At 44.0% G+C, this 16,763-nt stretch overlaps 2 protein-coding genes across 5 annotated transcripts; one reads left to right on the forward strand and one right to left on the reverse strand.

Annotated features, from left to right (window-relative positions):
- Positions 1 to 151: 151 nt before the first annotated feature.
- LOC311016575 (basal body-orientation factor 1-like) lies at positions 152 to 5,584 on the reverse strand. Of its 4 annotated transcripts, none has more exons than XM_084014365.1 (11): positions 5,455 to 5,584; positions 5,125 to 5,377; positions 4,956 to 5,021; positions 3,706 to 3,849; positions 3,470 to 3,550; positions 3,321 to 3,391; positions 2,576 to 2,720; positions 1,568 to 2,046; positions 1,316 to 1,420; positions 480 to 551; positions 152 to 335 (listed from the first exon to the last, which is right to left on the reverse strand). In XM_084014365.1, exons 1-11 carry the CDS (start codon positions 5,493 to 5,495, stop codon positions 236 to 238), a joined length of 1,557 nt encoding a protein of 518 aa, XP_083870491.1. In that variant the 5' UTR covers positions 5,496 to 5,584; the 3' UTR covers positions 152 to 235. The 4 variants fall into 4 exon arrangements, with proteins under 4 accessions (XP_083870491.1, XP_083870490.1, XP_083870493.1 ...); XM_084014364.1 differs by having other exon boundaries at positions 1,565 to 2,046; XM_084014367.1 differs by having other exon boundaries at positions 1,565 to 2,046; positions 5,451 to 5,545.
- A 3,754-nt stretch (positions 5,585 to 9,338) lies between these two features.
- Positions 9,339 to 16,626, forward strand: entpd5a (ectonucleoside triphosphate diphosphohydrolase 5a). Its single transcript, XM_084014368.1, has 13 exons — positions 9,339 to 10,333; positions 10,681 to 10,760; positions 11,062 to 11,205; positions 11,607 to 11,682; positions 12,161 to 12,196; positions 12,624 to 12,712; positions 12,798 to 12,877; positions 12,985 to 13,046; positions 13,143 to 13,244; positions 13,924 to 14,067; positions 14,157 to 14,213; positions 14,911 to 15,026; positions 15,190 to 16,626. The coding sequence occupies exons 1-13, from the start codon at positions 9,889 to 9,891 to the stop codon at positions 15,271 to 15,273; spliced, it is 1,515 nt and encodes a 504-aa protein (XP_083870494.1). The 5' UTR covers positions 9,339 to 9,888; the 3' UTR covers positions 15,274 to 16,626.
- The last annotated feature ends 137 nt before the right edge of the window (positions 16,627 to 16,763 follow it).

Raw genomic sequence — 16,763 nt, forward strand, 5'->3', positions numbered from 1 at the left:
CCTTTTAAATGGGTTGAGACAGAATTCAAACAAGCCTCATGTATGAAGAAGTCAAACACACACGGTAAGATATTAATGATCAGCACAAACAAACTTCTTGTATTGCCACACACACACACACACACACACACACACACACACACACACACACACACGATTGCCACTCTGTGGGACACGTACAAGGGAGTGGAAACCCATCCAGAGTGTGATGTGCGATGTTGAGGCCCCACAGAGGTCATTTGGGGTGTGTATCCGGCAGGCTGTTTGGCTTGGAGGGCAGAACTGGCTCAGGAACCTGGGTGATGAAGGTCGCCGGGGAGAGCTCCCCTCTAATCCTGGAAGACAGAGACGACACTTAAATCTAACCGTCTGATTCATCACTCATGTCCTCACAGCTGATGCCACCGTGGAATGTGGCACCAGTAAATCTGCAGGATGAGGTACAGCTTTGATTCTCATACATTCCTTTGGTGTCTCACCCGGCTGCACCGCTGGCGATAAGTTGCTTCTTCTCGGAGGAGGCAGACGAAGCCATATGCTGGCTGGCTTTCCTATCAGGAGAACGCAGAATTGCAGTCGTGGTGAAAAAAGCCATGTTTAAGCACACTGGTGTCTATTCATTCAGGGCTGCAGTCTGTTTGGGAAAGGGGTCACTCTGGGTAAGCAATAAGCACAATGCACATGGACTTTTGATACCGCTAACTGAGTCACCAAATGTTCTGTTATTCTGCCGGACTAGGTGCCAGACCACTGTTAACATGAATATACATCTCCTCTTGCCTGCCATACCCCCATACATTCAGATCCCCTGCACACTCCTTTCCGAAAATCATGTTACCAGCTGCTCTCTCACCACAAGCGTTCAAAGAACAAAATAAACTGCGAGTGCACGTGAAGAGGGGCCAATAGGCTGAAAGCAAATCGACGTGACCAGATGTTTGTTTCCAAGCACACGACTCTGTGGCTGGGCCTATTTTTACTATTGTGCCCAGACTCTTTCTTCATTCTTTTTAAGCAGCTGGATGGAAAAGAAAATTGGTCGAAGCCTAACTGATGTTTTATGGTATCCTCTTCTGCTGAGAAAATGGCTGTTTAAAACATTAAAAAGAGGGCGGAGTCAGCCAGAAGTTCAGCCTGAACTACTGCTTAGTGTCACTGCACTTTGTTCTCCCGGGGTAATTGATCCACAAGTCCATTTTCGGGGATTACAAGAGGATTGTAGGGTATTATTTAGGTTGAAGTCAATGAGTTAACGAGCAACAAACAGGTCTTTTGCTAAGACAAACACAATGCAATAATTGGAAGGTTTTATTACCGCTCCCTCTGTCCATTCATTTTAGCAAAGACCAGCCGGAGTACTTGCTCCTTCTGCTCCCAAGTGAGGTCTGAGATTTCAACTTTGCTGCCTGGCTGATGAGTCCTTAAAAAGAGGTGGATCAAATTAAAATGCATGTTAAGCCCAGATATTGAACACATTATTTTAATATTATTATTATTTATTATATTGGCTGTATTTAAATAAACCATGACGAATTATGAATAGAGGACCATCAAGTGGACCTACCACCTTGCAGCCACCTCCATGTCTGAATAGACAGAGTTGGTGCTGTGGGAGCCTTCGTGAAACGTGCGGATGGGTGGGAACTTGACTCTTCCTGCTGTGGCTTCTCTCAGCCTCGCACGATACGCCTGCAGTGCCTTCTTCTTGTATTGCAACCTGCTGGCCGTGATCTCCTCCTTCACCTGCGCCAGCGCCTCGTGGAAGAACCGCTCCAGCTCCGTGCGCTGCTCCACAACGGTGCTGGCGAGCCGCTTGACGTGCCCCAGTTCCCTCTCCCGCATGGCGAGCACTTTCTGCAGCGTCTCCGACTCCATCTGGCCGACCTGGATGCTGCTCAGGGTCGTCTCCCTCTCTCTTTCACGTTCCCCGGCTTTTAGCTGGAGGGCCTGCTCCAGGGAGGCCACCGTGGCCCTCAGCTTAGAAAGCTCCTTTTTCTGGGCCTCCATCTGAGCAGCGTTTTTCTTTACCATCAACTCGAGCGTTTTCTGGGTGAGAGGACAGACGAGCAAAGTAGGGAACTTTGGAAAATCCTTTACATTTTCACACCAATATAGCGCTGGAACAGATAATGGTTTGTTTGCTGGCTGGGTGAGTGGCCAACGCTTCAACACGGTGGCTTCACTCCCTTTATTTACTGTCATCATCAGAGGGAAGATTAATGTGCCCAATATTTATTTGTCTTTAGGAATCGGTGCCAGAAACCTGCGAAGGAGAAGCCACTGAATTTGAACCCATACACCAGTGGAAACTCACCACAACCGCCGACCACTGAGAGGCTGGGTAGTATTCAGGAGGTGGTGGGGTAGGAGTACGGCCACAAGCAAAATACACAGGGTCAGCACAAGTAAACAACGCAAGGGAAAAACCACCTGAAATATATTCTGCACAGGCCTGACAAGTGTTTCATTACTGAAATGATTGAAAATGACTTTATGGATATGAATGGTCTCATTCCTAGGAGTGCTAGTGTCTAATAGTAACGCTGCTGTTTGCTGTCCTACGGTTCAAACATACCTTGTCCACTGCCAGGGAGGCATTTTCCTTCGCCATTGAATTTGTCATTATCTGCAGGTCCTTTGCCTCCTTTATGTGATATTTCAGCGCTTCATTGAGACGGACGTTCTCCTTGAACACAGAGCGAGAGGCATCGTCCAGCTTCCTAAATAGTTGACAGGACAAATATTATCAACACGTCCCAATCAATCTTCATTTGTACAAGGATTTATTTTTTGAACCTGCATGCAGCAAGTAGAATAAAACACCTTTAAAAGGCACATCACACATTTTCACTCTCCGTTTCCTACACGTACAAATGTAATGGGTCAGTGTACTTGACTTTTAAAGACCAGTGCATTAAATTAAATCAATTACTGACACAAGACCAAACCGGCAGGACCACACCAGTATCAATGTTGATGTTTTACGAGGTGCAAAAAAGACTAACCATAGCAGAGGTGAAATATATATCATATGGCCTCAAAAGTAATAAACTATGGTCGTCCCCACATGCGTTACACTCTCCTTCCCGTTCTCGGGCGGATGAAGATGTGATCATTGGCTTCGGTGATGTACACTATCTGCACATGACCAACCAGTGTGGCCAAGAAAATAAATATATATATATATATATATAAATAAATAAATAAATACACACAGAGTGTTAACAGAGTAAATTATTTTTTCTTTGCGTTGTGAGGACATCAAAGTGCAGTTTAAAGAATAAAATTAGATTGTAAAGAGACAGTGGAAACACACTCACACAATGGCTTCAGTGTGGGCCATCTCCACCATCAGGGGTAACGTTTGCTGGACTTCCATCTCCAGGCGATCCTGCAGGGAAATATGTAAAACTCACTCCACGTTTATTTCCTACTTCCATCAGAGTAGGATCGTTTGACTTGACCATACCTTTTCTTTGAAGAGTTTGCACTCCATCTTGTTCAGGTTTTCCCTGTGCTCCTTGTCAGCAGCATTCATATTCCCTCTAATCTACAGAATAAAAACGTCATGGTTACTGGAAGCATTAACAACCTGACCAAAACAACAACCGCTCTTGAAAAAAAAAAACGAAAACAAAACAAACAAAAAGAAAACAAAAACCTTTTTCAACAGGTAAAACTTCATGCTGTGTGGTTTTTCCTCACATCGCTAAGCTCTTGTTCCATCCGGACCTTCATCTTCTGAAACTCCTCGATTTTCTTCATCCCATCTTGGATCATATTAAAGTCGCCGGACTTCTTTCGGAACAGTTCTTTCATCTCATTGATTTGAAATGTGTAATCATCGACCTGTTAAAATCAATCATATTAGATGCACAGAATGAAAAACTATGTATTAAATGTGTACCTTAACTGTAAAAAAAAAGAATGCATTCACTCATCTATATACAGTTCTAGAGATTCTGCAAAGTGCCCCTTGTATCAGTTCGGGAAGTGGATTTTCACATCAAAAGTTCACAAAGGCCATACTCCCGTTTCAAACCAACTTAAGCACATATCCGTCAGGCTCAATACCTCAAGATGCTACTGTGGAAAATCCAGTCTGAGCAAAAATGAGACAAAATGACCAAAGTCACGAGAGACTAGCAAAACACACACCCACAAACATGTACATGACGACTAAATGAGAGGTTATCAACCATCTGATTACAACTTTAGGCCTAATCGTTATTCTTCACATAACTCTGCGTTTGTCCATCTGCATCAATGCACCGAGCTTTTATGCAAGTTTGCTTATGATGTGCAGAAACGACAGTTACAGCATCTTTATGGGATAATTATGCTGATGTAGTCGACGCTCAGGACGTCTCATCGTGTCTCTCCTCTTTGACAAACGTGTGTGACCGTTTATGTGTCTAAAATAGGGATGTTTCAAGTTGGTCCAGACCATGCCTCTTTTTTTTTTATATCTCCCTACAGAATGAAGAAAGAGCCGGATGATGGGAAACACTTGCTAGCAAAAGAAGTTGACCTGGATTGTGGTGTGTGTCACTTTGATAGCTTGATCTTTACAAGCAGCAAAGGTCAGTAAGGATACAAGACGTGTGAGGGACGGTTAACACATAAGGACCAGCAGTATAACTGCCATTTCCCAAGCAAGCACTTTTTTATTTTCCTGTGGCCACCAACATAGATTAAAATAGCAGTTGGGCATGTAACTCGGATTTTCTTTTTTATGATCCCTTTGTTTGGTTGTTGTTTTCTGACATATTAAATGTCAACCTAATTACACACACGACAGCTGTTAGGACTCAGCTGTGCACATTTTAAGTGGTTTACAGTAAATCACAGCAATTACCTATATTCTACGAAATATAGCTATAGCTATAGCGTGAGCATGATGTAGTGGACCAAGTGAAAAAAAGCTGATGTGAAATTGATTTTTAAAAACTCACCAGTTTCTTTTGTTCTTCTCGCGCGAGCGCGTCTTGTATTCGGATGCTTCTCTGCAGCGCGTTGATCTGTTGAAACACGTCCATTAAAACCACTCAGTTAATCACGTTTACACACACACACACACACACACACACACACACACACACGCGCGGCTGTTTTCTCGACGACCTTGTCGTGATGAGCTGCGTCTTGTCTCATCAGAAACCCGATTGTGTCGACGGCCTCCTTCTCCGCGCGGTACAGCTGGTTGGTGAGCTCCTCGTTGGCGCGTGCCAACTTGCCGCAGTCCTCGCGGTACTCCAGGAGCGACTGGTCAGTGACCTTTAACCTCAGTTCCCAGAGGGCAGCGTTGGCCTTGGCTTTCTCGACGTCAGACTCTTTGTCCGCCTTTGAGTCCTGTTTTCCTTCTTTCTTCCCTTTCCTTTCACAGAGATACAAAGTGGCGTTCGAGTTTTCCGTTTTTTTACGTCAATTCTAGCGTACAGTCGATGCACTTACCCGGCCTTCGCCCTCTTTACTTTGGAGACTTTCTTCGGCATCGCGGCTGCTTACAAGTCAAGAAGAAGACGTTTTACGGTAATTATCCTGGGCACCGTTGGGCTAACGGTGAGGCTAAGCTTCAGTGTTTGTGTAGCTGTTGCCATGGCGAGATGTGGTGTTGCTTTTCCACAAAGACGGTCAAATTTCAGGACCTTCCGAGAGTTCATTGTTGTCATTATGCAACACAGGGCTGCACAACGAAATGCATGACGAAACCAGTGCATTCATGGGTGCATTTTTGAATTTGCATCAGGAGGAATGAAACAGTTCTCTGGAGAGAGAAAAAAAACACTATAGCATCTTACATTAATGTGAGATGAAATGAAAAACGCCCTTTTAACACTCGTAGATCACGGTGGCCATAAATGTATCTAATTAACAATATTTGCAAAACAATATTTCTTTGTATTTTTATATCAAAATTCCCTTTTCTTCCTTTAAAACAAAATATGATGTTACTATTATTACTAGGGAACTGCAATATTCTGTAACTCTTTAAGTTCCCCCTTCCAACTGTACACTGCTCAAACATTGTCCATCAACTCTGACCAAGTTTGAGTAGCAACACTGATGTAAACGCAGAGTCCGCCTCCTCTCGCCCCACTGAGTCCTGTGGTCCCCAGCGAACATGGCCATGCGGACCCGCTGAGGAGAGGTGTGGGTTTACTGTGGACAGGGGCAAATAGCAGTTTTCTTATTCAGGGCCACCATGAGGGTTTTCTGTGGGCATCCCACAATTTGGCTTCCCCACAGAAAAGCCACAATGTGGACTAGCCCATGCGGGGGCCTTCAGTAGCTTTTGCCCCTCGCGGCCCCATTGCTGGCAGAGGCCTATGGGCTATATTACAGCACTCTGATCATAGCACTGTTGCTCATAAGGTACTACTTTACTCAGATGAGGACCTAACACTTGTTCTATTTTTAGCTCTTACTTTATCGGCAATGATACGTTGTGGTTTCTTTGTTTCCTTCTTTTGACAAATGTATTTATTGTAAGTCGCTTTGGTCAAAAGCGTCTGCTAAATGACCTAAATGTAATGTAAATGTAAATGTGTATTTAAAACACACCATTTTATTCAAGCTTTTTTTGCTAGGTAGGCTGTTGTATGCAAATTGAACACAAAAATACCCGACAGTAATCTACTCATAGGCTTTTTATCTACAGCAGATATTTTGGCTCTTCATAGTAAAAGAACAGCGTTGCAAATAATACAAAAAATGGCTCTGTAATTTCATGCAAATGCGCAATAGTCTGTAAAATATCATAAAATAGATGTAATTATCTCTCCTGAAAAACGTGTGACTTTCTCCATCAATAAAACAATTTAATCAATCAATCAGTCGTTCACTGGGAGAGACAAATATACAATAAGATACAAATGTCTGTTCTGCTCACCAGCCTCTGGACTGACATGCTATTTGTCACTTGTCTTGTAATTACAGTCTTCTCATCCTGGACTCATCAAACAGGATCTGTTCGCACATGATCTCCTCCCACACGATGACATGAAATGTGGCTCATGTCAGCAGTATTGGCCAGGTTATCCTGAAAAGAACTTTGTCTTACTTGCTGTTTTATTTTTTGTTTTTTTTTGCTGGAGTTATGGGAAAACCACACAGATCCACGTAAAAGCAGTTGGCCTACATCTTTGAAGAAGCTCGTCCAAAAGAAACAATGAAAAGTTAACACAGGTTATAATTCAAAACCACTAAATTCTCTCCATTATCTTGTTCAGCCTTCCGCGGGAGCCTGAACGAGTCCAGTGTAGATTATCCATCAAACAAAAAAAAGTAAATATTACTAAAGTGTTGGGTGTAGCTACTGTAAACGGAATCATATAGGTTCACTCTCTGCTCTGGCATCATCAACAGAGTTTGAAGACTAAATTTAAAGGTAATTACTATGACAGTGAGGAGAGAAAACTGAAATAACCCTGAGTGTTTCAAAGCTGTCATTATCATTGGAATTGTAATGACAAGGTTTAGGTCTCTTCAATGGACTTCTTGGGGTAGGACACCCACAAACATGACATTCCTGAGGGCAACATTGCAGCATATTAATGATATATTGCACAGTGTAGATTACAAAGCTGGGGTCTCTTCTCATGCTTTATGGTCTCAGTTAACTTGAAAGAAAATACCAAAATGTCCTTTAAAACATTGTGTTTGTAATGTGCTGTGTCATGCTGTGGGGGGGCACTTTACTTACAGATTATGCAGTAGCAGTGCACATTTGGATGACATCCTCACGTGATTTGGCAACATAGATTTTTCTTTAGATTTGTTTAGTCTGGTGTATGTTATTTCTAGACTCAATATTCAAAATGTCTCAAATGTCTATTGTAAAATCACAATTCAGATTACATTTTACTCAGTTTCTATTATAATGGTATTATAAAAGGCATTTATTAAAACAAAAATCAGCTGTTCCACTGTCAAAAACAACAAAACAAAATGACAAGATGTGTCCGAATATTAATTGCAAAAAAACAAAACAATGAAAACACACTCCTGACAAAACTTGACTTATTTAGTATTTCTGATGCGACATTTTTATCCATGGGTTTATTTGTCGCATTATCACACATGTTAACATGAAACCAAGACATCTATGGGCACACAAGTCAGTGAGACGTCCTGCACATGTAGCTTTGATAGGGGCGAACGACCATTCTGGTGAGCCACAGGGTTGAAAAAAGGAGCCACAGTATTTAGAAAAAAAAGGGAAGGAGGAAAGAAAGTCCAATATTTTTAGTCCAAATTACAGTGCTCTGCACAGTCGAGTGTCCTGGGAGTGGAATGGCATGATCGGTGAACACTGGTGCCAAGCCCCACCCTCCCCACATTGTCCTCTCCGTGGACTTCCTGCACTCTGGGTGCCCATCTGCAGGACCTCTGCCCTCCCCATACCCTCCCGACTGGGCTGGCTGACCGCTCGCTTTCAGCCTCAGTCGCTTGTTGCCAGAGGTGAAACCGTCTCCTATAAGCATATGTTAGGTCAGGGCTGGGGCAGGTTCAGTTCCCCAAGGACTACTCAATTGCTAGACTACCAGTGGCTCCTGCTTCAGAAGTCTGTCCTCTTTCTGTTGATACAAAGTGGGTGAAAAATATCACAGCCCAGTACAAATCTCAGTTCATGTGAGGTCTCAGAGTGTCTGTGCCTCTGCATGCTGTAAGGTATCCCTGATGATGCCTCTGCATTCTGCCAGTTACTGAACATTACATGAGAAGGCATTAGCTGATACACTACGGCATTGGCTCATGATGCTGTGCCAACCACCCACCTAAAGTGGAGAAACAGCCACTCATGCTTTTCATGCATTCTCTCGTGAAACGTGCCTCTCTGCCCAAGTATTTTCCCCTTGGAAAGCCTGTGGTTAGCACAAGGATGAGTGGGAGTGAGATGATTGCTGACATTCTTTTAAATTTTATGCCAGCTGGAGTGCAGGTCACATTTGCATTTTTGAAGGTTGGTGAAAGGGCTTCAGCAGATTTAATGTGGTGATTATTGTAGGATCATGAAGAGGAAGTTGGGGGATTAAAAAAACAAAAACAAAAAACAGACACGGTTCATTCCTGCTACTGAACATAGTAATACCCCAATAAATCCTAGCCAGAATCCACTCTACCTTCAATACATTGTCAGTCTGAAATATAGCTGGAGTTTCCTTGTTTAATTTATTGTCCTCCCCACAAAGCAGTATGTTAAAAACTTACCTACAAAGTTGATTCCAAAAATGAGTGCAAAGATTAGAAACTCATAATATTTATGTTGCAATCTTATAAAACTGCAGTAATTGAATCAAAAAGTCAAAATTGCACACCCTTACATCATTCTTAATTTAGGCAGTAGCCAAATTTGAGCATTTGTGAAGTTGTGAAAGTCCAAAGAGTTGTAGGGTGAAGGCCCTTCGGAGGCTTAAATACACCCATAAAACGTATTTTAAGACCATTTCGTTTGGTGAGCTATTCTGACTTCTTTATAAATCCCTTTTCTCCTTTTCTTTTTGGTCTTCATAGTAACCCGTAAAGATGAGGAGGGGAAAAACAAAAATAATCCTCCCAAAAAAAAAAAGAAAAAAGTTGGTAGGCAGGTAGTCGGTCTCCAGCTCAGCTCGCAGGAGGAGGAGGAGGAGGAGGGGGGGACTCCTGATGGAGTTGGGATGGACCGCCACAGGATTGGAGGATGGCTGCACTCGGCGTGGCCCCATGCCAAGCCCTTATGTCTTTATATAGTGTAAAGGGATGACCGGACAGTCCTGAGTGTGCATCGCATCCACTCTGCCTCTCTCCATCTCCTCCGCTCCCTCTCTGTCACTGCTCCAGCATCCACCACCTTCTCCTCCGCTCTCCTCTTTTAAACTCCTCTCTCTTCTCCTCTCGGTGGAAACAATGGCCACACCGAGACTCCTCCTCGCTTTATCCGTGTGGCTCGCGGCTGGGAGCCTCTTAGTGGAGGCGACGTACTACCGGCACCACCGCTACGTCCCCCACTTCTACCGCTACCGCGAGCACTCCGCCAACGCGGAGAACCTCCTCCCCGAGGTCCCGCACCGAAAGCCCGAAGTCCCGCAGCCAGGCGTGCCGACTTACCCCGAGATCCCGCAGGTGTTCCACCCGGCACCTGAAGTCCTCCACCCCATACCGGAGGTTTTCCACCCGGTGCCCGAAGTCGTGCATCCCGCACCTGAGCCGTACCACCGACCCGAGGCTAACCCGCCGGCGCACGAAGCCTCCTCCCCCGTCAACGCGAGCCGGGTTTTCTATGGGGTCATGTTCGACGCCGGGAGCACAGGCAGCAGGATCCACATCTACAAGTTCATCCAGAAAGACCCTGGTAGGTGCACCGCTCTCTCTCTCTCTCTCTCTCTCTCTCTCTCTCTCTCTCTCTCTCTCCCACCCTGTCTGCTGTGTTAGGTCATTCACTGTGTGGTGGAAGGATACATGAGTGCATGGGAGTTTCTAAAAGCAGCTGGAGTGGATTTCAAATTTGGTCTGACTCATCTGTTTAACACTTAGTTCTCTAAAACTGAGTCACTATGTAGGTGATGGAGTAAATATTATGAGTTGTAAAAAGTTATGCAATTACTTGTAGCCTACTTAAAAAAATGTATGCCAGAAATATCTCGACACTACTGCACTCTGGTATATGATGAATTCACCTGACACAGACTTCTTTTATAGTTGAACTGCCCGTTCTGGACAATGAACTGTACCACGCAGTGAAGCCTGGACTGTCTGCTTACAAGGACAACCCTGAGGAGGTATGTTTGTGTGTTTACACCGTCAATTATAGTTGATTGTATATTAGGGAGGTGTCCGCTGTCTGCAAACCACTGGGATTTTCTTTGGGTTGGGTTCATGTGATGTAAACACTGTGTAATTACAAAAAAATACCTCCTGCCGATGCTGTCACCGCTGCCCACTCCTGTTTGCTGTATTTACCTCATTGATTGATTTACATGTTTTCAAGATTTTGACCGCTAAAGGAATGTCTCGGTTTCATAACGAAATGTCTGTCCTTCTGATTATTGTGCCGGTAAGTGATCACCATCTCTTCTGCAGGGTGGCAACACCATCCGACAGCTGCTGAAGATCGCCAAGAAGACGGTTCCCGAAGAGGCCTGGAAGAGGACCCCGGTGGTCCTGAAGGCCACGGCGGGTCTGCGTCTGCTGCCTGAAGACAAGGCCAATGCTCTTCTGAAGGAGGTGAAGCACGTTTTTTTTTTTTTCTCTCTCTGCCCTCAGACAGTTTGGCACAAACACCACCCGTCCCGCCAAGAGCGGGATGAGAAACCACTAAGTGCTTACAAGTGTCACTGAAAAAAAAGGCAGCAAAGTCTGCCCATTTGGTGGCTATCATGTCGCAAAAAACAGCTGTTGCGGGGTTGTGTGGAGTAACCATATTTGTCATTTAAAGTATTAAATCCAGGGCTACTGTTCCAGCCATGCTTGTGGTTGAGTTATCTGTCACTCCAAAAACGGCAGTAGAGCCCGAATAGACTATATCCTGGCAACAGCAGCATATATTTGGTGTGTTGTCAAGTATCATTGTATTGTTTTGATCCAGTGGATGATTGTAATGAAACGGTGATGCATCTGTTCCACAGGTGCGAGAGGTATTCGACGAGTCCCCCTTCTTTGTGCCAAACAACAGTGTTTCCATCATGAATGGAGCAAAAGAAGGTAGGCTTTCCATTCCTTTATATAGTAAGCAAAACGCGAGATTTCCTTTTGTTTTAATTTTGAAAGATGTAATTTCTGAGCAGGTGCTTTAACCGCCTCATGCACTGAGCAGCATCAAACAACGCTGCTCTCATAATTCTTTTTTACAAGAGGTCTGCTACCTCGCTGAGACAAATAAATGTCAGTGTGACTTGTTGCCCCACGCCCAGTAATTTAGCGCGATCCTCCACACCGCTCATTAAGACACCCTCACTATGTTATGTTTCATCATGTCGTATGTGTCATTCATTAACCCCACTTTTACGAGCGCAATAACTCGACATCTGAGCACAATTGTAATTACCTGGGCTGTTAACGACACCAACTCTGCCACTTTAATATCAGCATAACGAAGGAGAGTTTGTTCTGCGTGCGTTCAAGTGTGAAAATGCACCAACGCGTCAGTTTTAATCACATTTTCACCCATGTGCTGTTTCAGGAGTCCTCGCCTGGGTCACAGTGAACTTCCTTACAGGTAAGACATGGCTTGTGTTTTTGCTATGGTGGTGTTAGTGGTCAGGAGGCTCATATCTGAGGCTCCAGTGTACACAGAAAGCCCGGCAGTGAAAGACTCTTGTCTCCTGTCTGAGGTTATGAGTTTGAATCGCTGGCCCCAAACAGGTTGGGAAAACAAGCAATATTTCCTCACGTTTTTTTCACACATCTCCCGGCACGGCCACATTTATTTTTAACAACCTTGAGCGCCGAACCAAAAAGGTATTTTCCCTCCCGGTAGGGGGAAAGACCTGTAGACAAGCATCGGCCCGACTGTAGTGGTTGTAACGGGAAGAAATTCTAACCGAACTGATGATGAAGCTGCATGATTACATAGCCTGCTCTGTTTGTGACACTGATGATGGCCTGCACCGTTTCCTGTTTAACTTTGAGCTTATTTTCCATAGGCCACTTGTACTCCAACACAAGGAAGACGGTGGGAATCCTGGATTTGGGTGGAGGCTCTACACAGATCACATTCCTTCCCAAGTCAAAGGTGAATTCATTTTTTTTTATACTTAAAATAAGTCTGTTTGAAAATGCTTCAACACACTGCTTAACGTTTGTCATTCATCCAACAGAAAACGGTTCAGTCCGCTCCCGCAAGTTACATCGCTAAATTCAACCTCTTCCAAAATACGTATCAACTCTACACGCACAGGTAAACAAGGAGACAAGATGTATGATCATAGTTTGCTGATGAAATCTCACATACCAGTATACATGTCTATCTAAATCTTACCATAAGTATCTGTCATCATCATATAGCTACCTTGGAAACGGACTGTATGCGGCTCGGCTGGCAACTCTTGGAGCACTAGGAGCTGATGGTAGAGCATCTCCTTTTTTAACATCTCAATTTGCACTCATTCTTTCCTAAATGTATTCAATGGAAGATAACTCTTTTCTTGTTTTCGTTCTCCCAGGGCTGGATTGGAAAGTGTTCACTAGTTCCTGCCTCCCGAAAAAGTTCAGAGAAGATGTGACATTTGGAGGAACCACCTACAAAGTTAGCGGGATTCCAGACGGTGAGATTAAAGCGCCCTGCGGTTTTGATTGCCTTCCCAGTGCTTTGGATGCAGCGATCCACGCATTCCTTCCTCAGCTCCAAGACACAGTAGAGTACAGTATGAGAGCCTTCTCTCTCATGAGAACATTTATCCGCTGAAGCTTCTGTAACCTTGGCGCCAAACGCATGTTTTGTCATCCCCTCGCTCTCTCTCTTCCCTCTTGAACAATTATACTGCAGGCAACCTTGTATTTAAACCAAAAGAAAACTGTCAGTTAACTTCACAAATAAGGCAGTCACTCCCATACCACAGTCAAGTAGCCAAAAGATGCTGGGCTTGTCCCTGAGTGGTTCTTTTTTTTGTGTAACGAGCGGCTTGATCTGGACCACTCACAATTATGTGGTAAAAATAGACAGCCCAACAGGGCCGCACTAACTGCCGCTCTTGTCAGCACATGGTTTTGCCGGCACAAATGAGTCAACCATACCCATGGGGCCGTGTGAGCCTCGTCCTACCGGGGCTTCCCTTGTATATTATCCGGCGAGCCCCCAGCTCCAACCCCTAGCTAACCTCAAAACCACGCTTTACTCTCACGATTGCATTCCAAGCATCGCTGCCTCCGAGCACCTTTAACTCACTGTGTACTCTAAATACTTCTTTGCCATAATTACATTTACCTTTTTGTCTTTTTCTTCAGGCTACGCAGGATATAAGCTGTGCTACTATGAGGTCATGAAGGTAATCAAAGGAATAGTGCACCAGCCTTATGAGGTGAAGGGCAGCAGTGTCTTCTACGCTTTCTCCTACTACTACGACAGAGCTGTGGAGTCCGGCCTCATCGGTGAGTTCCAGTGCCATTATCTCTCATGCTAATTATCATCCTTTACACTAGATGGGTATTCATACTGCATGTTTGTTTTTTCTGCACAGATGGCAGTCGAGGTGGTGCGCTTGAAGTCAGGGATTTTAAGAAGAGAGCCAAAGAAGGTAAGAGTTACATGTTATCTTGTCTCGGGGTTGCACACTCTCATGTATGAAATCAACAACCTTAAAAGTTATATAGCAGTCGAAAATGATTTATTACAACAGTGAAGTGTAACTGAAATGTGATGGGGTTTATAATGCACACACACACACACACACCACTTATCAGCTCGAGCGTGTGACACTTGCGATGTCCTCGTGGAACCAGATTTCTTGCGAGTAGGAACGAGTCGATGTGTTATGCAAGGCTGTTTGCGCGTTGGAACACTGTCACATGGTCTCGAGGAAGGAGTCTGGGCTCAGGCCGGGCTGGCAGCCGAGCTGAAGATGTCTGTCTGGCCCAGGCAGGAGGGCACCTGACAGCCACACACCACCTTGGGGGCTGACACATACTGAAACACACAAACTGTGTGCTGGGCCGTCTAACGCTGCCACCCACCCCGCAGCCTTGTCCTGACCCTCAGCCGCTCCCCTCGCACCTCCCTGTTTATTCAGCCAAACAAAACAGAAAGGTCATATTTTAATAATGTAGCACGGGGGTTAGAAAAGGTGTTTTTTTTATTATTTTTCGGTAATCCACGGGACGTAACTCCATTATATGATGCAACCTCGTGTCCCTGTCAAATGCTTTGTTTTGTCAGTGGTGTGTGAAGCCTGTGTTAATGTCATGCCCTAAACCTGTGGTTGTTTGTGTTTGCAGTGTGCAACAAGATGACCAAGTATCGTGCTATCAGCCCCTTCCTCTGCATGGATATGACATATATCACTTGTCTGCTAAAGGAGGGCTTTGGCTTCAAGGACAACACTGTCCTGCAGGTGAGCAAATCACAAAATATGAAAAACTACAAGACAAAAATTCACATTCGCTACGTCACATTCTGTCTGTGCTGTATTTTGTCAAAAAATCAATACGACAGTAGGAGGAAAAAAGTTTGATTCTTTGTGGGTTTGAATGACCTCCTGTCGCTCTGGTCAACAGCTCGCCAAGAAGGTGAACAACGTGGAGACGAGCTGGGCCCTGGGGGCAACCTTCGACTACTTCAGGAACCTCAACATCCACTAAGGACAGCTCGCTGTCACTGCAGCCGGCACTGAGAGGGACAGTCTGTCACTGTGGGGCTTCCCGTCCTCCGTCCACCCTTCAATCAGCCCGTCCCCCTCACAAACACACCCGGTCCCACCACCACCACCACCACCACCACCCCCTCCCCCCCTTCACTCCTCCTCAACCTCAGCACCCTGCGAACACTCCGAGAACTGTTGAAAAAAGAAATCACTATATTTTTATAAGGCCAGCTATTTCTACTGTATGTTGAGCTCATAACTGGTGGGCTGACTTTATTTTTGTAAAAACGTTTACATTTTTGATTCTTTTATGGGTGTCTGATCTGTCTTTCTCGCCCACCTGTTGAGTGTGTACAGGGTAGTTTAGAAGCAGCCAGTCATGGTATTTGGTGCTTACATCCTGGTGCTTATTGTACAGTACAGTACAGTACAGTACAGTGGAATTTATTTAGAGACTAGTTGCTTGAAGTGCAAGCCTAGTCGTCTTTCTATATGCTTGTAAATCCATCTTCTTTTCATTGTAGCGGTAAATGATCCACTCCATTCCCCTAGCAACCATTAGAAATAGAGCAGTTGACAATCGTACAGCTTATTATTTTATTCAACTTTGCACATAACACTTTAATTGCAGATATTGTAGCTAAGACATGATCAGTTGGTTTGATGTCGACTAAAGAGTTGTACATATTCAAGTAGTGTTGGATTCACCGTGACTGAAGGGGAGGGGGGCAAGCACAGCACTGTGGAGAGATGCCACTCACTGTGTAGCTGTTACATGTATGAGGTTAATGCCTGTAGTTTTAAAGTTCAGCCATTATTGTTTGTCTTGTCTAGAGGAGAAAAGGCCGTATCAGGCCTGGCTAAAGTGCAGGGGCCACAGGTCTTAACTCTATTATACACTAGACCTGCAATCAAGGATCGATGCATCCAACGTCATTAAATACAGCAAACATGTCAACAGAAATTATGCAAAAAGCTGTTTTAAGTCAAGTGTTGCTGGTTGCTCAAAAAACATTAGAAGTATTGAATTTATATTATTTTGTGAACTGTACAAATATTTAATTAACGTTATATAATGTAGAGCATTTTTACATTACCGTCATCCAATATTAACTCCAAAACTTTCCGTGTAACTTCTCTTCGCTGTCTTCTCATTACTCAACATGTTAAAATAACTACTGCTGTATATACATAATGTAAACTTGTATTAGTGAAAGATTTTTAACAGGAACTGCTTTTATGTTGCAAAGACTTTATGCTGCAAAGTTGCTCAGAAAATGCCTGTATGTTCATCACTTTGAATAACCTGATGACTGACAATATGTACATTGTTTTTATTAAATCCAGTGAAACAAGTGTATACTATACATGTATGTTTTAATAAAAACATGGAAAATATACTTTGTGGGTATTTGTACTTTTTTATATCCAGAAAATACTTATTATAATATAATTCAATTATTTAAGGTGCACTAGTAGAATTGTGCT

The sequence above is a fragment of the Eutrigla gurnardus genome (genome assembly GCF_963514095.1).
Source record: "Eutrigla gurnardus genome assembly, chromosome: 7".
Taxonomy (NCBI): domain Eukaryota; kingdom Metazoa; phylum Chordata; class Actinopteri; order Perciformes; family Triglidae; genus Eutrigla; species Eutrigla gurnardus.

Excerpts from the sequence above, each read along its gene's own strand:
- LOC311016575 (XM_084014364.1), bottom strand. The coding sequence starts at position 5,495 with ATGCCGAAGAAAGTCTCCAAAGTAAAGAGGGCGAAGGCCGG. Across the intron at positions 2,721-3,320 it reads GCCCACACTGAAGCCATTGT|GAAGCTGGACGATGCCTCTC; the intron begins GTGAGTGTGTTT and ends TCAACTATTTAG. Across the intron at positions 336-479 it reads ATCGCCAGCGGTGCAGCCGG|GATTAGAGGGGAGCTCTCCC; the intron begins GTGAGACACCAA and ends TCTGTCTTCCAG.
- entpd5a (XM_084014368.1), top strand. The coding sequence starts at position 9,889 with ATGGCCACACCGAGACTCCTCCTCGCTTTATCCGTGTGGCTCGCGGCT. Across the intron at positions 11,683-12,160 it reads CATGAATGGAGCAAAAGAAG|GAGTCCTCGCCTGGGTCACA; the intron begins GTAGGCTTTCCA and ends GTGCTGTTTCAG. Across the intron at positions 12,197-12,623 it reads CACAGTGAACTTCCTTACAG|GCCACTTGTACTCCAACACA; the intron begins GTAAGACATGGC and ends TATTTTCCATAG.